The 25579-nt window shown below is 34.5% G+C and overlaps 2 protein-coding genes across 2 annotated transcripts in view; both read left to right on the top strand.

The window, feature by feature from the left end:
• LOC127832267 (glutamate receptor-interacting protein 1-like) overlaps positions 1 to 25579 on the top strand; it is a 222989-nt gene that overhangs the window by 30988 nt on the left and 166422 nt on the right. The window lies entirely within an intron of this gene.
• LOC127832299 (uncharacterized) lies at positions 15393 to 16663 on the top strand. The gene is made up of 2 exons (XM_052357715.1): positions 15393 to 15545; positions 16004 to 16663. Exons 1-2 carry the CDS (start codon positions 15532 to 15534, stop codon positions 16575 to 16577), a joined length of 588 nt encoding a protein of 195 aa, XP_052213675.1. The 5' UTR covers positions 15393 to 15531; the 3' UTR covers positions 16578 to 16663.

A 25579-nucleotide genomic window follows, 5' to 3' on the forward strand; every position in this document is an offset into this window, starting at 1 on the left:
AACCATCTGGTGGACGGACGGACCGACATGAGCAAAACAATATAACCCCTCTTCTTCGAAAGGGGGGGGGGGCATAATAAGAAAACTGCCCCCCTCCCAGCAGCCATTTTCCAAGATATCATTGGGACAAATATTCAGACCAAGTTTCATGATGATCGGAAAATAATGTGACCTCTAGTATTAACATGGTCATACATTTCAATATAATTTAAAATAAAACTTAAGAAGAACATGTGTCGAAAAATGCGAAATAAGCGAGATATTTAATTCTGAAATCGAAAATGTCTGTACAGTCGAATTCGCCAGAATGTTTATCATGCATGTACGATGTGAATCTTATTTTAGTTTAATGGTTGTTTTTAAATTCCTGCAGCGATGTCTATTCATTCGACACACGAACACTTACTCCGATCCTAATAAAAAGACGAATTCTTCGGTTATTGTAGGAAAATATGTACGAAATATCTTTGTCACCATCAGCTCGGGGCGCTAATTTGTATTTGCTGCATTTTATGAAATTCGTCTTCAATATCTTGCCTATTTTGTGTTATTGTAACATGTATTTATCAATATATTACAATTTAACACATATAAAAATCGTATAGTCTTGCTTTAATTGTTTGACAAAAGAATGCCATACTGTACAGAATCATCAAACAATAAAAAACATATTCAAAAGTTTGCTACATGTATCTTCCAGAATGTAAAACTATCATTTATAATTAATTCCACTTAATCTTCTTGTGCTTAAAACAAATATTTTAAAAAGGGAGACAACTCTGTCAATTCAACATAATTTTTCATTTGCAGTTACTTCCCTTGACATGATAAGCGTTCAAAAGCTGTTATTACTATATAAATATAAGGAAAATGACCCCCTCCCTCAGCGGCCATGCTTTTTTACCGATCCGAACCATTTTCTAACTCAACTGTCATATCCAAAAAACACATGTTCTGATCAAATTTCATGAACATTGGACCAAAAATGTGACTTCTAAAGTGTTCCCATGTTTTCACTATATACATATAGAGAAAACTGCCCCGCCCCCTGGCGGCCATGTTTTTTCACCGATCTGGACCATTTTCAAACTTGTCCAAGAAATCAATAAAACCAATGTTTTGACCAACTTTCATGATGATTGGGCAAAAATTGTGACTTCTAGAGTGTTTACAGGGTTTCTCTATAGCCAAATAAGGAAAACTGCCCCGCCCACTGGCGGCCATGTTTTGCAACACACAGGAACCACTTTTGAACTCAATCAAGATATCATTAAAACAAACATTTTGACAAAGTTACATGAAGATTGAACATAAAATGTGACTTCTACAGTGTTTACCAGGTTTTTCTTTTTTTTGACCTAGTGACCTAGTTTTTGACCCGGCACAACCCAGTTTCTCACTCGGCCAAGATTTCATTGGGATAAAGCTTCTGACCAAGTTTCCTGAAGATGGGAAAAGAAATGTGGCCTCTAGAGTGTTTACGAGCAAATGTTTACGGACAGACGGACGGACATACGACGGACAAAGACCGGTCAGAAAAGCTCACCTGAGCAATCAGACGAGCTTAAAATCAAATCACCATTTCCTACTTGCAATCATGTGCCCATATCATTGATGAAGTTTTAAAGATTTTGGAATAGCATTCTCAATATCTGATCATGGTTTGAAAACCCATTTTATTGCTTCTGAACATGAAATTACCAAATAAATTTTGCAAATCTGATCAAGAGCGCGATGACCAAATTACAGTTTCACTAAGAAAATTTGTGGGGATTAAAGTCAAGATATGACGCGTATTTTTATACGAAATAAACGCTAATCACCTTTTTACTGATATGGCTGGAAATTGTGGGTTATTAAAATATTAAACAAAAGTGATAAAGGGTATAAAATGGCGAAAAATAACTGTCTCGGCATGGACGTCGCCATATTAACTATCACATGATTACCCCCTCTGCTATAGATATTAAGTTTTGCTTTGGAAGATAAAAGTAAGCATGGCGCAGTGGTAGTGCATCGGCTTATAGATCAAGACAACACTGGTTTAAATACCGTAGACATCAGCTTTTTTTTACTATAAAAATTAATTTGATAGCAATAATATCTAATGACATTTGAAAAAATGCCAAAATCTGTTAACAATTCCATTAAAAACGTGGATGAGAACAAGGTTTTGATTAAATTATCTAAGTTCCACAACTTGATTCATATATGCAATTAATTCAAATAAATACAAAAAATTCCTAACATTTATTGCATATTTTTTGCATAGTCAGTTACCTGTTTTTCACAAAGTGAATCTCTTCATATTTGATTTTGAGATAACATACTTCTTCAATGTATTAATTAATGGGGTACGTTACTTTAAATTGTTTTAAAAGATAAGTAATTGTCTTGTTTCTTGCTGAAGACTGTTGAGTTTTTTTAGGGATTTAATATTGTTAAACTTTGTTTGTTGCGATTTTTGGCGGCAAGATAGGGGGTCAAGTAAGAGTAGTTTTATATTAATCTGTAAACTTTGTTGCATATTATTTGAAATTATTTTAATAATTTGAATAAGGATAAAACAACAACACAGCAACAAAAACAACGAATTGTTCCTTTCTGATTGAATGAAAATGAAGCGATCATTACAGTATAATGAATAGTAACAAAACAAAAATACAAAGATATAACTTTGAGCTTATCTTCCGAATGAAAAGGTTGTTCAGTCTCGTAAATAGTAATGATGTAATGATGACATTAATTAAATCAAGAGCATAAATAAACGTCTAGCCAAGCAGAAATAACATTAACATCAGGGCATTTACTTGCTCTCAGAATACCAAGCTTAATTAAAACAAGAGCATAAATAAACGTCTAGCCAAGCAGAAATAACATTAACATCAGGGCATTTACTTGCTCTCAGAATACCAAGCTCCCTTGATACATATTTCTGAATTTCTGATTGATATAGGATGGTTTGCAATATTTCACCACTTCTTGTGTGATTTATGTGTACTTATTCTAAACAAGAAATATCTTTAAAAAAGATATACGGCGTTGATAGTTCAATGAATGAGATCAAGAATAGCGAATGTCTTTTTCTGTGCAGTTCTTAGCTGCATCACGGGATGTTACGCGGAGTTTTCGCGGCTTATTTTACATTATTACATATTGCTGGTCATAAACCTATAGATACAAAACAGAAAACCAAAAGAAGAATGGAAGTGAAATTAAAACATATGAGTCAACCGGCCACACAGGAAGTATCCGTATTTATAGGCGCGTTCTTCAAACAAACCTGTTTTAGTGGTTTGTCGGGCATTGCTATTTGATTTGATTATTAACAGTATCGAGAATCATCGCGCTCATGCTTAATACATTAGTCAATATGGTGGAATAATTATTGTTAAATTAATCAAAAATAATATTTATCATTGTATTGTTGAAAACACATTAAGAATCTATTATTGACATACCATAATTATATTGCTGAATATCTTCATTTAACATATCTTCATTTAACATATTTCTGGTCTAAAGAAAATTCCAGGTCACCTAGTTCAAGGATAGCGTCTTTATTATAAATAACGATTATTTTACTGGCCGCGAACTCCGGTGATGACCTGTATTTAAACTCTGACATTCACACACTGGCCGCGAATTGACCCGATACCTCGCGGGTTGAAATGCAATGCATTAAAGTGAGGCCTCGCTTCCACTGCTCTTTATATTTTTAACCAGGTTTTCCGAAGGAAAAAACTGGTTATTAGATTGGCGAATGCGGGCGGGCTGGCTGGCTGGCTGGCTGGCTGGCTGGTGGGCTGGCTGGCGGGCTGGCGGGCGGGCGGAACAAGCTTGTCCGGGCCATAACTTTGTCGTTCATTGTGAGATTTTAAAATCATTTGGCACATTTGTTAACCATCATTAGACGGTGTGTCGCGCAAAAAAATTACGTCAATATCTCCAAGGTCAAGGTCACACTTTGAGTTCAAAGGTAAAAAATAGCCATAAATGAGCTTGTCTGGGCTATAACTATGTCATTCATTATGAGATTTTAAAATCATTTGGCACATTTGTTCACCATCATGGGACGGTGTGTCGCACGAAAGAATCACGTCAATATCTCCAATGTCAAGGTCGCCACGACTAAAAATAGATTTATTTTAAAACAAACTTACAAAGGGGGTTAATTTTGTTTGTTCATTTCAAAAGTTCAGTTTGAGTTGTCTCCCTTTATCACATTTTTTTTCACAATGAAAACCTGGTTTTGTGACAATTTTGTCCCTTGTTACATGTTAACATGTTGACAGGAATATGGAAGTAAGTTCTAAATATGAGAACATAGCCTTTAAGTATAAACGCTTTTGCCCTGGCAATCCTCTGAAAATAAAAGATGCACGCACAAACTGTATTGATGTCGAGAATTGAGTGTAAAACTGTTCTATCTAATAAGCCTTTTCATTAGAGATAAAATTGTTTCATGCAGTAAAACAGTGTTACAAAGACGCGGATGTTTCCAATGTTCTGGTGGTATACTCAAATCAGCCAATGGAATAAATGAAGTGTATTCATTCGTACCTAGCCGCGGGAAATTTTATTTGAATTTTATTGGACACTTACACAGGTCAGGTAAGGTGAAAAGCTGGCTTAATACAGCTACGCCGAAAAACTTTTTAGATTTTTAGATTTTCATTCAGTCAACTGTTCCTTTAACATTTACTTCAGCAGAAACTTCCCAGTATCTTGCCAATGGATTTTCAAAGCCGTGGTCTCTCTTGTTACGTAAATTTACCGAAATGTTTCTTGAATGACTATGTTCTCTGTTTTAATATTAATTGTTGATGCTATATATAACTGTTAATGATGGAAGAAGGGCAAAAAAATGAACAAAATATTCATATCACATTTTGATCATTATCATTTTGTATTATTTATTATACCAGCAATAGAGACTATGACGATGGTATCAAAAATGAGTTACAAGTAAGTTTTTACATAATACGACAAAGAGCAATAATAAAGGTGCATGTCATATAGATACATTAATTTTAAAAATCTCTATTGTAAAAACAAGTTGTTTGTTTTGAAATTGAAGAAAGATTATTGTAATGGTTATGGGTAATTGGTAGAAATTAATGTTTTTTATTCCGCATAAAAACAATGGTCTATGTTACATATAACTGACTTGATTAAAAAAATATGGCATTTTAGATGCCACATTTATTGTATGATCTTCATGATACTTGGTCAGAATATTTGTCTCAATAATATCTTGGACGAGTTCTAAAATGGTTCTGGTTGGTTGAAAAACATTGTCGCCAGGGAATTGGGCATTTTTCCTTATATGGCTACAGTAAAACTCTGTAAACGCTCTAGGAAGCACATTTATTGTCCAATCTTCATGAAACTTGGTAATGATATCTTGGATGAGTTATAAAATAGTTCTGATTGGTTGAAAACAAGGCCTTCAGGGGGCGGGGCATTTTTCTTTATATGGCTATAGTAAAACCTTGTAAACACTCTAGAGGCCACATTTATTGTGTGATTTTCATGAAACTTGGTCAGAATAGTTGTCTAAATGATATCTTGGATGAGTTGTAAAATGGTTCTGGCTGGTTGACAAACATTGCCGCCAGAGGCCGGGGCATTTTAGCTTACATGGCTATAGTAAATCCTGCTAACACTCTAGAAATCACATTTATAGTCCAATCTTAGTACATGGGTGAAAGTTTTCCGGTTTGTGCTTAAATTCAGGTTTTACAGGGCATCAAAAGGTCATCTTTATTATTAATGTTAATATGATTAGATAATCGGGGGTGGGTGGATTGGGGTGATCCAGTATAAGATGTAAAGAATAAATGGCTATGGGAGTGGTTGACTGAATTGGATGAACGTGGAATTAAATTTGGCGAGTGACTAAAAAACGGACTTCCCTCGTGTCCCTGGTGTGTGATTTTGTGTAAAAAACAACACAATAAGTGATAAATCGTTCGCAAAAAAATGCAGTTAACACCAATGCGACCAACAAAGCACACAAATCAATGTCAGTTACACTTTTGGCAACTAACATGCAGTGTTTAAAAAACACGTGCAAAACAATATTTCATTATGTTGTACCACATTCATTGATGAAACTAAAAATTATATATATATGTATGTAAAAATGTTAAGTGATATATAAATATATATGATTTATATATATATATATATATAAATATATCAATTTTCATCCTTCAAGGTCAAAGGTCAAATATATGTGGGGGACATAGTGTTTCACAAACATATCTTGTTATTAAATGGTTTTAGGATATATATCACTTCGTTCGTCCGAAAATAAATAAATTCTTTGCTTACAACAAACATTACAACAAACACCAAATGTAGAAGGCGGTCCGCTTTTATTGTAGCCGTTTTACCAACAGGATTTATATAAGTAGACAAGTGTATTAACAAATTATAGTTCTTGCCAATTCAAAAACCCAGGTACAGAAAAAAGCGTTCTTAACTATGTAAAACATATTATTGTTACACAAACAAAACATAAACTCTACATAAACTCCAAAATACACATATATTTATTAAACTAGAATGTGTATAAAATGCAACACAACTCGCCCAGGAAAAACCAGAGATAAAAACCCTTTTCGAATGTCTAAGGAAAAGGCTCTGGAAACCTGTGCCCGTTTGTCAAAATGTCATGTTGCCGAGTGTTGGGCCTCACCCATACTAGTAGACGAGAAAAATACAATGTCAGAAAACACACCAATCAAACAGCATAATTCTAAATGAAAAATGCACATTTAAACATGAAATAATACTAATATTCTAAAACTAAACATGAGCATTATAAGTATTGTTACAAATATAATGAACCACAACGTGCGTTCTCTCCAGTAAGCGGACCTCGAATGACGCTATACCCGCCAAAACTCACAAAAATCCTGTGCAATAGTAAAACACATGCATGTTTATTGAACTGTGAGGAAAAGAATAGCAATTATTTTCTCCCTCACTTCGTTCGTCCGAAAATAAATAAATTCTTTGCTTACTAGCAAACAAATAACAACAAACATGACAACAAACACCAAATGTAGAAGGCGGTCCGCTTTTATCGAATAAACAAAGAAGAAACTTAAAGTATGTAAATCGCATGTTAGCCATACATGAAAAGAAAATTATCACATCCCTAAACTTTTTGATACTGTTAATTTATTTTCTACACTGAAATGCACATATCCATCAACCGATGCTTCTGATTTCCAACGACCGTGCTTGGCTAACAATTTACCATCAGTGATTTTTCCGCTATTAGCAGCAGCGGAGGCTCCCCCGCTCCGCAGACTGTGAAGTCCAAACCGAGACTTATCTTCCCCTATGCTCAGAAACGCTTCTAAAAATATCACCCTTGTCCTTTTATATGATAAAGGACAATCTGTATAGCACAAAACATAATTTCCTTTATTTGTCAAAAATCTAACTTTTGTAAAAAGATATTCGTTTGAATTCAATGTGAGACCCGCGGCGGCAATATATTTCTTTAACCAAGATACCGGACATAGCCTGTTATCTGTTTTTGACACAATTACACTATTACCAGATTTTAATTGATCACATTTGCTATGTTCTATAAAAATAGAAACATGAGAATCATGAAGAGAAAGATGTTTCATTTTTAACCTCGACAACTCATCAAATCTGAAAAAACCTGAAAATCCAAGAATACACATCAAACATAATCTCATATTTTTCACACTTAATTCCTGACCGTCTTTACGGTGAAAATCAATGACTTTATTTAACATATCCACAGTTAATGGTTCTTTCTTTGTCACTGGCTTGGCCAAAATTCGCTTGCATCCTTCAAATGTTAATTTTACAAGCTTATTATTACAAGGATTTTGCTGTAATAACAAATTATGCTTCCAACTTATGCCGTAGAAATACGCGTCTACAACCGCACTCGAAACTTGTTTGTCCACTAAATCACTAAGAAAAACACACACACATGCGTCTTTTGCCGGAAACGAAATAAAACCATGTTCGCTGCACCATTTTTGGAATTTTTCAAAATATAGGTCATACGTTTTGTTTGTATTCTTGGATTTTGCTGCTCTGGCTATGTCTGATATCTTCTGAGCCGCGTGTCCCAAGCTATGATGTGCACTCAATTCACCAATATCGTCCCATACACTGCTATGCCCACTATGCTGAAACAATAAACATGTATTATATATATATAACGCTTTTCATAACATAATTGTTTCATAATACATACATATGAAGCGAGAACATATCATATTATTGACTGCCTAAACAAACAAAACAAATCGTAATATCCTCAAATTCATTTTCTTATTATGATTTTTATGTTTTGTATTAAATAACCATGTATATTTACTCCGATACATGTTAATGTATAAATGGGCTCACATCCAGTATGCTCATTAAAAAAACAAACATATTTGCATATCTTAGGCCAGAATTTTTTATAAAATAATTTTCGGATTTTTTTTCTAAAAGTGTCGGGTAGGAGGACGGAATAAAAAAAAAGATGGGTGACCAAATATGCACTCATTTTAAAAATGTTATGGTATGAAGTTTTTTTTACTAAGTAACCTGACAGTGATTTTTTTTAACTTGTTGATGTGCAAAATGATCATAATCAAACTGTAGGTCTTGTGCAAGGAATCCATATTTTGCATTAAAAATACTATATCTCAACAAACAACAAATAAGTTATTGAGGTTTAAAAGAAACATGTAACAGTTTTATATTGTCCAGTAAAAATCAATACCGCAGACAAATACAAATAGCATAACAAAACGCTTTTCAGGGGTTTCACTGGCCCATAAAAAGTTGTTGCCACTTTATTGCTGTGTGAAAACCGAGGGAAATTACAACTTTATTAATAAGGACAATCATTTAAGGAACCTTACTACATTAATGAATAATGGCATTGACTATATTTTTATTACTTTGAGAAGTATTTTAATACATAAATAACAATTAGTACCTTCATAAGTCTTAATAAGCTTTATTTTTATATAAACAAGAGGGCCTGAAAGGCCCAAGGTATCCCCCGCAACATATGTTTTGTTTGAGGATGGGTGCAAATTGGACGCTTCCAAGATATGGCTCCGGACACAAAAATGCCTATAGTAAAAAGCATTTTTTCAAGATACAAAGGGCCATAAGTCTGTTTTAACAGATGGTGTACAATGCCATTTGGCGTGCATCATCCTCTTATGCATATATATATATACTCATACCAAGTTTAAATGAAATCCGCCAAAGCACTTCCAAGATATGGCTCCGGACACAAAAGTGCCTATAGTAAAAAGCATTTTTTTCAAGATACAAAGGGCCATAAGTCTGTTTTTAACAGATGGTGTACAATGCCATTTGGCGTGCATCATCCTCTTATGCATATATATACTCATACCAAGTTTCAATGAAATCCGCCAAAGAACTTCCAAGATATGGCTCCGGACACTAAAAAGCATTTTTTCAAGATACAAAGGGCCATAAGTCTGTTTTTAACAGATGGTGTACAATGCCATTTGGCGTGCATCATCCTCTTGTGCATATATATACTCATACCAAGTTTAAATGAAATCCACCAAAGAACTTCCAAGATATTGCTCCGGACACAAAAGTGCCGGACGGACGGACGGACAGCGGGACGGACGGACGGACAACGCCAAAACAATATCCCTCCGCCTCTGGCGGGGGATAATAACATTTTTTCCACTTGATAAACCAGATTACCAGATATAATATAATAAAGTTAACAATAATGTAACAGTATGCTGCATACATGTTTCAGAATTATTTATTAAAACCTAGAATCACACAAATATACATCATCTGAAATAACACAAAACATATTTTTTACAGATACTATACTATATACAACAAATCAACACATAAATATGACTATCTTTATATGTCCGAATTTTAACATATCCGAAATATAGTACATCGAGTAAAAGACCTACTTTTGATTTCAGAAATAGTTGGTTTCTTAATTAAAATATATCCGTCCCAGAACATTATATTAATGGAACAGTTAAACATAAATGCTCACAAATGTCTGTTGAAACAAGTTAACATGTGTTTTTGTCATGGTATTGATTAAGGAAATAGCGTCCCTAATTATATGGCTAATAATCGTTATAATTATTGATCTTCGTGACAGTTTATCCCAGGATAACATAATTGATAGTTCAATGTCACACAGGAGCCGTTAATCCGAAAAAAAAACCACATAAACTTGACTATTTAATTTGGACATTCATGGCTTGAAAGCGTTTTAAAAACTGTTGATTTTGCGATTTTTGAACTTTTTTTGGTACGAACCAGTTCGGAACAAAACCGAAGTTTCGTACCCATTGAAAAAAACGAAAAAACACAAATTATATGCACAAAATCTTCACTACAACTGCATTAAACAACACATAAAATTTTATTCTCTAAAATATGACCGTATTTGTGCGTAAAATATGGAAGGTTTAAAAGTGATAGGCGTAAATGGGTTTTGCATTTCGAGCACCTGTTAAATTATAATCGTTCTTTTCTTATTGCTTTCATAATAATGTTTAGTCATTTTAATACTATCAATTTTATAAAATTGTAAAGAAATAATACAATATTTACTTACAAATTGATTCCATTCAGGATTTAATTTGAATGTAACATAATTATTGGGAAATTAGCAGACTTTGTTGATGAAAGCGTTGTAGCGTTCTTGAACAAACAATGATGGCGTAGCTTTTGGTAAATTCCAGCACATGTATATGATGAAGGATGTTCACGTATTAATGTGGGTAATTAAAACTGGGTTTAATATGATGATTTATAAATTATTTGAACTTTTTCTAAAACCCGGCAAGCGTTTCGTGTTTAAAAGCCCCCTTTCGGCATCCGAAAAAAATCAAGATTTTTTTTTTGTTTCGTCAAAAATTGGAGTCGGCGGGTCCGAAAATCATTTTATTAAAAAATTCTGGCCTTAAAACAAATCAATGTGATTCCTAAATAAATACACATCACATCTATACATAGATACACAAAAATCTCACGCTCTAAGACAACAGCGCATCAAATTTGAAACATCTGGATACAGATCACCGTGGATCTTTTCTGAATACAAATCACATCTATACATTGATACACATTAATCTCATACTCCGAGACAACAGCGTATCATATTTGAACATCTGATAACAGATCACCGTGGATCTTTTCTCTGACAACAGATCACCGTGGATCTTTCCTCCGACTACAGATCACCATGGATCTTTTCTGAATAAACTACACATCTATATAATGATACACATACATCTCACACTTTGAGATAACAGCGTATCATATCTGAAACGTTTAAATACAGATCACCGTGGATCTTTTCTGAATACACTTCACATCTATACAATACTACACATACATCTCACACTTTGAGGCATAATAGCTTATCATATTCTAACACCTGAATACAGATCATCGTGGATCTTTTCTGAATACACAACATATCTAAACATAGGTACGCATAAATCTCATTATTTGAGACAACAATACAAGCTTATTGTGAATATTAAAGATCTCATTTAATACTGCTCAGATCAGTTTGAATTATTAATTTATCTCTACTACATCCAAAGTTATGGTAATTTGAATCTTCGGAAAAAATGCCATTTTGGGGAAAATTATGCCTATTAAAAGCGTTCACATTTTGTGTCGTTTCGCGGACCCGCTTTCTATAAAATTTGGATTCTTTTTTCTGTATAATTTTTTCTATACATGGTATCATATTGAAATTTTGCATACTGATGGCATTTTTCCTGTAGATTTCAATAAAAGCATTGATTTGTTGATCAGAAATTGATATAGTACCCTAATTTTGATTTAAAAAATGCCAATTTTATATATTTTTTTGTAGAGGAGCATAACACCACAATATATTCGTTGAAAGTATAAAAATCTTTAATAACTTAACTAAGTCTTACCACATTCAACAAACTAACTGCAATAATGTCAAGTGTGTACAAAAGGGAAAATTCAATAAAACATTTCAATTCATTTAAACTATACACAATTTCTCAAAGTAGGTCCTTTTTGTACAGTTCGTATGATGCTTGATATTTCTCATGTTTGGAAAACAGCCGGCCATTGTCTTCCAATTTCACTCTTCAAACAATCAGGAACCATCCAGTCTATAATTAACTCAAATTTTACACTTTGGATATCTGCTCGCACTGACAAAACAAACACTCCTTTTTGTCTACATGCTGTCATGAAATTCACTTTCATTTCATTGCCTTCTTTTTTTACAACACACCCAGGGTACCAGTTGTTACCATTTTACAGTTATGTAGTCTTCTTCTGATACAGCACTCCTTCTAAATAGAGGGTGGCATAAAGGTTAAGGGGTAAAAAACTGTACAAAGGTGCTCAGTTGGGTGTTAATTCAAAATTATTTACATTGTAAGTGTCTCCAGATGGATAAGTGGTACCATGACAGCCACTGGAGTAAGGATTTTGAAAACTTCTACTGTGGCTGCCTCATGTACCGGGTATATGGCATTTTGGGGAGGGAGGGAATTCAATTGTTTGACTGTTCTTGGGTATAAAAGGAATTTATTTGTCTAGGAACAAGAAGAATATCAGGAGGAATGATGGCAACTACATGGTGGATAATTGATTACAGCATGATGAGGCGGAATTTTGTTCTGCATGTTTCAAGTCATTCTCTATAATATTCATAGTCTGAAAATCGTCAAGAAAACAACTTTCCATATCTTCTGATTTGCATCATTTTTATCGGTTGAATATTTCAACGACAATTTCATTTGTCAATGTACTGGATTTTTTTTAATTGCTTGGTTATGTCTTATGATGGAGTTGCAGCAGAGTCCCACATCCTTGCAGAAGGCACCTGGATACTCTTACACCTTTATCACAGCCAGACACACTAAAAAAAATAACAAAACATACCAAATTATATATTTTTACAAATAAAATACATATAAAACATCATTTTTGTCATAATCCTTCATTATTTTACATCTTTGCAAAATCTCGAAAAGTGGTACGAACAAGATTATTAAAATTTTAAGTTCGTACCCAATTCAAACAATCCATTATTTTACGTAAATACTTATAGAAAAACGCAGTTATTGATCTATTTTGATTCAATTTGTTATAATCAACCATTTCAATGCGTTTATTATAGGTATGCATCTCACGGGACTGTTATATTCATTGACATAACTTAATTATTACGCGTGTTTTTCGTGTCAAAAAAGCGAACATTGCCATCAATGCGAAAAGCTGGTTTTACTATTTATAAAATATTATTTAAACATAATTCAAACCAAATAATATCGAAAATGATCATAACAAACCTTTTCTTTTGTTTTCTGTAGAGTTTATGCGAGTATGGTTTCATTAATTCAGATCGTCACAAACGATAACGAATAGCGAAGCAAAACAAAGATGGCGCCTCCCTCTGCAGAGGTCAACCGAGGTCGAATTGTATAAATGCGCGTCTTTGTTTAAAGATGCGGTTACCTAATTCTCATTTGCGGAAAATAAATTTGGTATCAAAATTTAAGTTAGACTTTCTAGTGTTTATAACTATGTTCAAAATTTTGTTCGGTCCATCGGAAGTAATTTTATTCATCGTCAAAGTCGGGTACTATTTTCTCGGCGTAGGGTGGTCCTATGTAAATTTTGAATGCATTGTAGTAAAGTTCATTCAGTCGTGAACAAGATGATGTCAATCTCATAAATATTCATTATGTGGGCGGCCCATTATGTGTAAAATATCCGCATTTGAATTGTAAACACACAAATGTTTCAATCGCACATTCTCGGCCCTTTCCGTCAAACATCGGATAAGTACCTCGAAGGAGATAGTATGAATACACATTTCGGAAGCGGTATTGCGGTCTACCTACGCGGGCCTACGCGAATCAAAATTACATAGTAAAAACAAACATGGCCGACTTTGCGAGTTGTTTACATTGTGCAAAGATGAAAATGGGGATTTTCTATGCTCTGAAGCCAGAGCAAGTACAAACTCTACAGGAATTATGGAATGGGATTGATACCGTGGCGATATTACCAACCAGCTTCGGCAAGAGTTTTATATATCAACTTCTGCCGTATTTAATTCAGAAGAAAACAGATGCAGCTGAACCTATGATAGCAATAGTGGTTGCACCACTTAATTCCATCATGGAAGACCAGGTACAGTGCATAGATGCATCTTCATTGTGGTTGATTTTCACTTACATTCATGATTTAGCCCTGGTCTTGAGAAAATATAAATGTATTTATTAGAAATTATGAAACTGAAAGGAGATTGATGTTCTGGTAAACATATACATGTATGTTAAGTTATTACAGGAAAAATGCTATTGATAGCTTATTTTTATGCCCCCAAAGGTGGGCATATAGTGATTGCACCGTCCGTCTGTCATAAATTCTGTCACACTTTGCGTTAACTTTTCGAAAAAATAGGGAAAAAGGGGGCAATGGTCATCCTATGATGACAAGCCTTGTTAAATTATAAAATGTTTTACGGTACATTTAATTTGAAAAAAAACACTATCTACTATCTTTTTGATTGATTACAAGAGATGTAAAGTAGGGAATGTGGTATTATGCAGTTGTTCCTTATGCAGGGAAATACAAATTTATAATATTTTATTAATTTCTCCTTCACTCAGATACAAAGTTTAAGATCCAAAAACCTGAAAGGCTGTTATCTGTCTTATGATGCCAAAGAGATAGTGACCTTTGATGATAATGAGAATGACATTGAGGAGCACAGTTTAGACAAAGAAACTGAAGGTTTGTGTACTAGGGGCATGAGTGGTGTAGCATTTACCATTACAACCACGAACAGACCAACTCAAACCGGGTCTGTTGTTGTTATAATAATGTAGTTCTTAGATGCAATTTGTGCTTTCACTGCCAATTTGTGCCAAATTTTGTGATTTTATTAATTTATTTCAGCTTAATGTCTGGCTTTCTCCAACATAGTTATTTACAAATGCATAATGGTTAAACTACAAACATTACAATATGATCCTCCATGTATTTCACGGTTCCTGACATCATTTGTGGAATGCACACAGATATCTGAATGCAGATATTAGCAAACATGGCAACTGGCAAGCCTTTGTATATCAGAAGACTTTTCTTAAGATAAACTAGACTTTTCTAAGGTGTCAATAAACGTTAGGTACTGGGGCTACTAATTTAATATAACTTAATATATACTTTTAAATTAAAAGGTCTTTTACATTTACTGTTTTGCTTGGTTAGTATATAATTATATTGATTTATTTTTTCATCAATCTTTCAGAATCTCCCACTACATCTGTCCTCGGAAAGATGTTTGATCTGACAGAGCTGAAGAATGGACGCTACAATATTATCTATAGCCACCCAGAAGCACTACACACAAAGAAGATTCAGAAGATCTTTCATTCATCTGTGTACCAACAGAGAGTGTGTGCAGTTGCTATTGATGAGGTTCATATGATTTCAGAATGGTAAATATTAATTTTGAAAAATGTTATTTTAACTTCGCTGTTCTCAAGAGATCTGTATCTATATACTGATATTTAAAGTTAGCATTGTCAGTCAAAATTCTTTAAAAGCAGACCTGTGTTAAATTGGCTCATAGACAAAGTGTGCAATACAGCATCATGAAAAACGTTTGCATATTTAATTTACATGCGTAAACATGTAATTTGTATGTGTAATTTACGCATGTAGTTATGTACATACCTTATCTGAAGCCCTGACAGTTTGAATAAGGTTATTATAAGGTATTAATCCTGTTCACTTATTCATCCAACATCCCTTGTTTTCTTCATTTTTTTAAAAGAACGCTAAATGTATCAGAATTGCAACAATTTGGATCCTGCTCAGCATTGAAATATTGTATTTTACGGACTAGACAAGCTAAGCTTCTTGTAAAACTTGTCAATGTGTTATCTGTTTTCAGGGGAAGTGAATTTCAACCAGCATTCCGAAAATTAGGTGAACTTACGGTGATATTCCCTAATGCTTGCCATTTGGCATTGACAGCCACATGTACCGAACAAAAAAAGAATGAATTGACAGACACTTTGCAATATAGGAAATACACCTGTGTGTCTATAAATCCGGACAGACCCAATATTTATATAAGTAAAAGGTCAAGATTACCAAATATAAAAAAAATTGATAAGTTGGACTCATTGATTGAGCCAGTGGCAGTGGAGCTAACTGATAAATTGAGTGACTTCCCAGTAACTATCATGTATGTTGAAAGTTTGGAGGCGTTGGGTTATTTTTACCAGTACCTTAATTCTTATTTAGGTAAAAGACAATATACTGGTGAGGAAATTCCGGAGAATAGAATATTTGCTCAGTATCATAAGGATTATACAAAAGCAATGAAATCCTTTATTGTGAGTGACTTGTGCAAGAAGAAACCAACAATTCGCCTTGTTCTTGCGACAGTTGCTTTAGGAATGGGACTAGATGCCCCAAGTATATCAAGGGTAATTCACTGTAGACCACCTACCAGTTTGTAGGCCTACATGCAGGAAATAGGTCGAGCCGGAAGAAAAGGTCAATCTTCTGAAGCTATCTTGTATTACAATAATAATGACATATCAAAGGCTAGGAAGAGTATATCAGATTCAATAATACAGTACTGCCAAGATGACGTTAATTGTCTAAGATTGCTGCTGGTCAAACACTTCGGTTTCAGTGAAACACAATACTCAGGAAACCCTAATGGATGTTGCTCAAATTGTAAAAATGTACACTTGAACAAATGAGATAATAGTCTAGGACTCATTTGAGTGAAGTGTGAAGAGTGAAAGAAACATCTGATAAAGACGAAACAAGTCTTAAAAATGTGTGTTCATTTACATCTAATAAAGACAAAACAAGTCTTAAAAATGTTTGTTCATTTACAGCTAATAAAGACAAAACAAGTCTTAAAAATGTGTGTTCATTTACATCTGATAAAGACAAAACAAGTCTTAAAAATGTTTGTTCATTTACAGCTAATAAAGACAAAACAAGTCTTAAAAATGTGTGTTCATTTACATCTGATAAAGACAAAACAAGTCTTAAAAATGTGTGTCCATTTACATCTGACAAAGACAAAACAAGTCTATAAAATGTGTCGCCTGTTCAGCGCAACACTGTTCCAACTCCATTTTACAAAAGTTTTCAGGAAGAAGAAAAAACTGTGGTTTTATGTTGCTTCTTTAGATATGTCATATGTTTTTTCGTATAATGATGTAATATTCAAATACTTTATAAAATAGCTCTTTACTACAAAAAATTATAAATTTTAAAAGAGATATTAAACATTATTGCAGTTAGAACAGTTATCCCACTTAAAACTGTGTCTATATGGGTTTTTTATTTAGTGGAACACTGTTCTAACTCAAGTTAAGACAGTATTCCACCTAACAATTATTGTTGTTTGCTTATATTAAATATGTGAAACACTGCTCCAAGTGACTTTATGATTATATCTTATTTTATTATGGTTGTTTTAAACAATAATCATTTAAGACATAAACTATAAGGTTATTTATGAACGCTTTATTAAATTTCTGTTACACAAAACTTCATAATATTTTAACATTTTGTTTGTTAGTAATGCAAAATGCTCATCATATTCTTTAGTATTAATATATTAATATTGAAATATGATAATGAATATTCAAAGTATTAAACAAATGCAGTTGATAATTTCAAAGAACACTGTCAAAATCTATACTTAAGGCAGCTGTTGACAAAAATACCGGTACTATGAATAACATACCTGTACATACGAAATGAAAGGCAATTACTACAATTAACTACATGTACATTGATATAACCTGATACATGATTAAACAATATAAACACAGAATGTAAAGTTATGGTGGCTTTTATCTCAATAAGTATACTTCATAGGAAAAGGTTTAAGAATAGAAAAGTATGGAGCGCCATATCTGACTTTATATGAGTACTGTCACTGTTTGCAGTACATTCATCATTAGTTTCGGTGGGATAAGCTTTATGCCGTGTGCAATCTTCTTTACGTTCTCTACATTCGTTATTATGTGCAGTACTAACAGCATTACATGCAGTAGTTACATCATTATGTTCTGTCAAAACTTATTTAGGTTCGGTACATTCGTCAATATGTGCAGTAGTTACAGCATTACTTGCAGTATAGTTACAGTATTACGTTCTGTGGACAAAGTTTTATTTTCTGTGCAAACTTCATTCTTTTCTGTGCAAAGTTCCTGGTGTTCTGTACATTCATTAAGAGCGGTAGTTACAATATTACACGCAGTAGAAGCTTAACTGTTTGCTTTGCAAATTTCATTATGTTCAGTACATTCGTCATCATGTGCAGTAGCTACAGTATTATGTTCTCTCAAAATGTCTTTATGTTGGGTACATTCAACATTTTGTGCAGGAATTACATCATTTCATGCTGTGCAAACGTCTTTACGTTGGGTACGTTCGTCATTATATGCAGTTGTTACAACATTACATGCGGTAGTTATAGCAATAAGTTATGCCAAAATGGCTTCAAATTTCTCAGATGTTTCAACAAGCAGCTCAAATCCTCATTTTCACTTCTACTCTTGTGTGAAGACTTCACTTCCTTGTAACTGATTTGTAAATCAATATGTGAGACAATATCATTAACAACTGGATAAGCTTATTAATGAAAAAGTGCATCCTTTCATGGAAACATAGTGTTAATTGTAAGGACTTAAAGGAGGATGTCTATTATAAATATATTTCAATATAAAAATAAAATAAGCAGACCTGACAGTCGACATATACCCTACTTATTTGATATTGGCATGCTACCTGAACCAAACCATTTAAAATAGCTGGTCTCAAAGGCTTACGCTAAATCTAGCTTATTGCGGCTCATTATACCACAACAAATATTAATTAATGATTTCAAAGTACTTGATAATATTTTTTTTCCCCAAAACATGTCCAGGGTTTCTAGTCCCCCTCCATGTTCTTTATTATTTTGGATAACAACATTATCATGGAGTATTATCTGCTCGTAGGCAGGGGTATCATTGGATTCCATCCAACTCATTGTGGCTAGATTTTGGACATACAGTGATTAAACATTATATCCAGGGCAGATCCTGAGGGGGCTGAAGTGGCATATGCCCCCATAATTCCTCGACAAACTAAGTCCGATTAGTTAAACTAATATTTGAATATTTAATCGGGTACCAAAAAAGTGTGCAGGATTCACATTGAAAAAATCCTGGATCCGTCCCTGTAACTTCAATCATTTCATGTGCACAAACAATGCATTTGTTTTCTTATGCAACTGACATTTTCTATCACTGCAATTTATCAGTACAACAACCTCCTAGAGAAAGCATCATAATTAAAGATTTATTTTGGATAAAATGTTAATATCAATGGATAATTTTGCGATAAACATGATTAAAAATGGCAATATTAAAAAAAAGAGAGAATAAAGCAGCACAAGTAATTAACCAGTATCCAGTGTGTGACATAAAACAAACACAAGTCAGCATTTAGAAAATATCCGAAATCGCAACGTTAACGTGAACATCCGAATTTATGGTCATTACACAAATAGTGATTTCTCTATCAAATTTGATGAAACATTCAAAATAAATACAGATAACATATATATTGGTGTATTCTTGATTTATTTAAACCATTACCCGAACATAATCTTTTATTTTGTAAAATTTGCTCACATTAGATAATCCACAGGCCGCCCCCATGTTTGAAGTTTACCTGACCTTCTTTTCCGCACTAAAAGAGGCAGGGGACCAGATAAGATTCAGATAAGGCCCAAAATATGACAAAATGTAGAATAAGGGTGATGGGTAAAAATGAGAAAATCCCTGACACCTAACATTATGATTTTCAGTCAATTAAAGGTCCAAGTTAAGACACCTAAATCGCTTAAACATACATACCTAATTTCAGCTTTTCTATACTGGACACCAATTTTTCAAAAACCGGTATTCTCTTTGGTGTCGTCTTCGTGGCAGACTTGAACTTTTCTGTGCTGCAGATAAGGTTTTCAGCTATTGACATCCGTCTACGTTTTGGAGTTCCTGTAACTGCTCTCTTTTTAACATTTTCCAGCTTTTCTTCCACAGATCTGCATGGACAAGACAAAGAATCAAGTATATATGTTATACCAATGCTGTTGTATCATAAGATTGGCCCTCTAAAATCAATAAAACATGGGTATAGTTTACAGCGTTCAATGAGCTCTCTGCACACAAGCCAAGGAAAACCACAAAGTAATTGTTGGATTTCTGTTATTTGTAAACTGGATGATATTCAAATGTACTAACCCAGCGGTTCATGACGTATATAATAACCAATGATCAGTTGACAAGGGTCAACTAAAGCGTACTTAATATGTGTAAAATCCAAAGAATACTCCTGTCAAAAATATACAAGCTATCAGTATTTAGTGCATCAACGTAGCACGTTCTCAAATGACACTCAAATGACATGCCGAATTGTAAATGTAAACACAAATTGTGGTTCAACATCTAGCTGCAATAAAACATACAAGATCTATACATTTTAAAGTATTTAATCTAAAATCACTATATTGGCGGACCCCCCTGCATATTATCAACCGACTGGCGCCATATTAAAATTAAATTCAATCAACTGTTATTGATTTATAGCAATGGTGCTTGGGGAGGTTGGGTGATGGGAGGTAGTTAATATAAATTGCCGCCATAGAGTCTTTTGATTACTTTTGCTTTGGCAGACTCTCGGCTTTATTCTGAACGTGAATTATTTCAGCTAAGGGGGGGGGGGGCACAGAAATTATCAAAAGGAGCTGGCAAGACTGCTCGAATAGCCAGTCATTTCTGTTGCCGGTCATCTTTTTTTACATCTTGACCTGATACGTCAATGCAAATGACCTAGATAACTACATGATCAGCATAAGATTACGTCTAAAGAGTGTACAAGTAATTGACAGATTTTTTTTTAAATCATGTGTATACCGTTTGAATGCACGAAATTTTGATATTTTCGACCAGCAGTTGGCGCATATACGCTGGATAACGCTGATATACAGTGGGAAGAATTCTAAGGCCGCCGCTTTCAAGTCCTCCCGCTTTCTTCCGTGACTTAAATAAACTTCTCTGTGGCTATTTACACTAAGATCACATTCTGACGACATCGTTGTTATTGTTTTTGTTGTTGTAACATTCTCAGAATGGTATCACGTGGGCGGACTACTTTCAACCCGTATTTCTCCCGAGTCCGATTATGATAATCTGCGAGGTGTACCGAATGACAAATGTTTATGCAAGTAGTCCGAAAGTCGGCATTTCGCGATAGCGATATTTCTGCCCCGAATTTGTTAAATTAACAACATATTTACTTATCATCCTGAAATAATAATAATAATAAATTTTATATGAATAGAAAGATAAAACATTTTTCTTTTAAAAACTTTTTATTATTTTGATTTATATAATAAAATAATGGTTTTATTGATCATTTAGTAAGAGTGGTATTGTTTTTTTCCGCTTTTCTCCCATTGAACTGATAAGGAATCGGCTTTTATGGGGGTTGCTAATGTGAATCACAGCATATATATTACAGCATATCATAATATGACGGTTGCGAAACAACAAATACACACGAATAAATCACACCTTGTCAAAATTTTACTAACAAAACGTAGACATTCGATGTGAATGGAACCATTGCAAACAGGCTATCTTTACAGGAGCCAGGCAAGAATTTTGTTTTTGGTTTTTCGACAAAATCTACCACGAAATCTCTAAATAACCCATTATGACTATTGACTCAATTTGGCCAGAAAATGGAAAACTGCTATTTGGGTACTACTAGCGTTCCTATCGCCCTACATAACCTCATATGCGAAAGAGCCTGTGAAATAAGATTAATGGGGGGAACGAGCCAATTATTGACCCCTCCCCAGTCATACGCGAAAGCATCAACTCCATCTGTACCTGGGCACCAAAACTGTGAATTAATCTTTTTTTAACTTTGCATTGTTGTTATCAGCAAATCTGTCTATATCGTAAGGACCCCATTTCTTATTAAACAGACGGAAATATCATCAGATACTGCCCAATCATCCCAGTCAATCAACTTACTGTAGGAATCCGCCTCAGTGTTAAGATTCCTTGGAATCCAGGCTACTTCAAGTAGAATTTTGAACCGCATGCACATTGAAAATATACTACGAGCTAAAACTTGTAACTGTGGCTTAACGCTACCTCTATTTACTATCCTAACGACATTCTGATTATCTGTGTACACTTTAACAAACTTATTACACAAACACTCTGAAAAACAATCAATCGCATGTTCTAGCGACCTACGCTCCCGATATGTAGAACTAGCGCTACATTCTTCGTCGCTGAACGAAACCCTTGAAACTGCGTTAACGCTACTGAGTAGAACACCGGCTCCGGCAAAACTACTCGCGTCAACAAACAATATTCTCTCAGGAAGTCTCAAAATGGAACAAATAGGGGTAAAGGACAATGAATAAAGATTATCCTTCCAAAACCAAAGCTCTGACTTTGAATCTTCATCTAACATTATATCAGTATCCCAATCGAGTCTATTTACAATGGGAATATATAGGTTACGCGTCATTATGACACACATTACCGAAACTAAAGGATAATGAAATTATCGTTCCGACAACCTTAGCAAGAAAACTAGCAGAAACTCCGTGTTCAGAAACAAGGCATTCTTCTATCAATTACTGCAATTTCTGTAACTTTTTAACTGGCACCTCTACACTACATTTGTTCAAATCCCAAATAAAATCAAGCCATTCTATAATAGGAGTGGGTAACCACTGACTCTTCTCTTCATTTATCACTAATCCGGTTCTACATAAATCGGACTTTACCTTGTTACTGACTTGTAAACAATAACTAGGAGTAGAAGTACCCCACCCATCATCTAAATAAAGAATTATCATAATCCCTGAAGCTCTCATATACTTTACCAAAGGCCGCAAAACCTTTGAAAAAATATAACCACCACAACTAAGACCAATTAAATGGTAACACAAAAAACACAAGAAATCTAAGCTTTCCGTTAATTATTCATGAAAACCCCAAGAATTTTTGATATTCAGGATGAATGTTGATATGATGATAACCCGATTTTAAATCGCATTTAAACATTAAATTTCCCCTTTGACAATAATTAAGGGCCTCTTTACAGCCTTCGAACTTGAATTTAAATGTTTTAACAAATGTATTCACATGTCTGAGATCTAAAACAAACCGTTCTTTTCCAGAACTATATTTACAGCGACTGTCACACTCAGCAATGCAATTCGTCTCTTATAACTCCTTAATAGCCTTTTCAACAAAAAATTGGTGTTTCAAAGATGAAGCGTTGTTTTTTAAACAGACGGAAGTTGGTTGAGACAAAAAGGGAATCTTATAACCGTGATAGAGTATATCGTAAATATGTAAGTTGATTTTTAATTCTTCAACCCAAAAATCAATGTGTGCTCTAATACTATCTTTTACTGGTTTTTCAGAAGAAGAATGACTTGAATATTCATGACAGGGCAAACATACAAAATCATCATACTCAACTCTGTAACTTAGTGCTTTCTCTGACGTCTGAAGTAGCGGTCTGTGCTGGAGTTCTTGGGTAACTGGACCTGCTACAAGTGGGCTGTTGTGGGACGAAGCCTCGTTGGACGTATGGGCATTCTCTAACCACGTGTCCTGTAAGGTGGCAAGCGAAGCACGGTCCGAGGACGACCGGAAGTTGCTGTTGTTGGAGAAAACCCTCTTAATAACGTCTTGACGCAACCTCTCCGAATCTTGCTGAAGGGCCACGAAAAAACTGCGAAGACGATCGAATGCTGGAGGCGCCGTAGTCTTTGGACCTGCTACTGACGTCATTAGGCCGGAATCGTCGGTTCTGTTTAGCACGTGCAATAGCGCTGCGGAGTTTTGCAGCATCGTCGTCCTTGTCAGCCAAAGGATGCTCATCGTACTCACGTACTGTGTCCCAGCCATGCTTGTCTGTTATCTTCAGCAACTTATTGCGTTGTTGTAGAGCTTGAGCCTCTGACCTTATAAGCGATGTAGCCTGCTCAACGTCTTGTAAATCACACAATCTTTCAATCTTCTTCAAAATGTCCACTCTCTCCATATTGAAGTTAAACTGGTACTTTAAACCTTCTTTTTTGAATTGAAAATCTTGATTTCTGTTATTATTTGACTTGTTTCCGAAACGAACAGAAAACTGATCAAGCATTAAATCTCTCTGCTTTTCCAAAGCTTTTTCCACTTCCCTGCTGAGCAGAGACTGCTCCACAGTCAATGAATTGCTAAAATTTCCAGATGAATCTTCTTGATTTTTTGACATTTTTCAAACACAATATTCAAACTTTCAATAAATATAATGAACCACAACGTGCGTTCTCTCCAGTAAGCGGACCTCGAATGACGCTATACCCGCCAAAACTCACAAAAATCACGTGCAATAGTAAACACGCATTGAACTGTGACGAAAAGAATAGCAAGTATATAGGGAACTGTAAACAACCAAATTACTATAATAGTTCATGCCTTAACTTATTGTTTTTCTATAAACTCAGTTTAATACTTCTGCATCTGATGACTTGAGAAAACGTAAGGACAAAAGAAGGCATTCCTATAGAGAAGGAATTTCAACTTTTAGTAAAAAATGTATGTTTAATTCAAAATGAGTGTGATTTTGTTATCATTAGATGGTCTTTTGAAGTAGCACGAGAAGTACTTTTACAGTACTTTAAATGGTTTCGAATTTGTTGAGCTTTGTGGGGCAATTAATGCCCCACATTCCTCCCACCCCTGCAGGGCTCTGCATTGGACCTCAATGGGGCAGTTGACCTGAAGCTGTCAATTGTTTGAGATGCACTTCACTATTTTCGAATTTGTTCCGCCGAATTATTGTCTAAGGCAAGAATAAGTTTTTGTGTTGTAAAGCTATTTGTGGTGTATTTTAGCTCGGCTGTTTTCGGAGAAAACCCGAGGTATTGTCATAGCCAGCTCGTCGTGTCGTCCGCGTGGTGCTAAAACCTTAACATTTTGTCATGGTTTTGAACATTGCTTCTATAATCAAAGTGCTTCAACCTACAACTTTGAAACTTCATATGAAGCTGCACCTTCATGAGTTCTACATGCAACACCCATTTTTGGGTCACTAGGTCAAATTTCAAGGTCACTGTGACCTCTAAAAATAAAAAAAAATTCTTACATGCTTTAAATTATTCAAAACTGCACCCGCAGCCGAGCGTGGCACCCGTTATGCGGTGCTCTTGTTCAACTGCATTATCAACCTTATAATCGCGGAAAGTTTTTCTGGTAACTTAACGTTTTGATTAACACTGGAGATAGGAAGTCTTGGCATGGCAAGGCAGGCCCCAGTCACTCAACCACCTTGTAGAAGAAGGTCAACCTACATGTGTTTGCCTTCCTTCTTTCTTGGAGTGGAGGGATCGTCATGCCTTCTATCATAGTTGTGA

This window comes from Dreissena polymorpha, chromosome 5 (assembly GCF_020536995.1).
Source record: "Dreissena polymorpha isolate Duluth1 chromosome 5, UMN_Dpol_1.0, whole genome shotgun sequence".
In the NCBI taxonomy this organism is placed as follows: Eukaryota; Metazoa; Mollusca; class Bivalvia; order Myida; family Dreissenidae; genus Dreissena; species Dreissena polymorpha.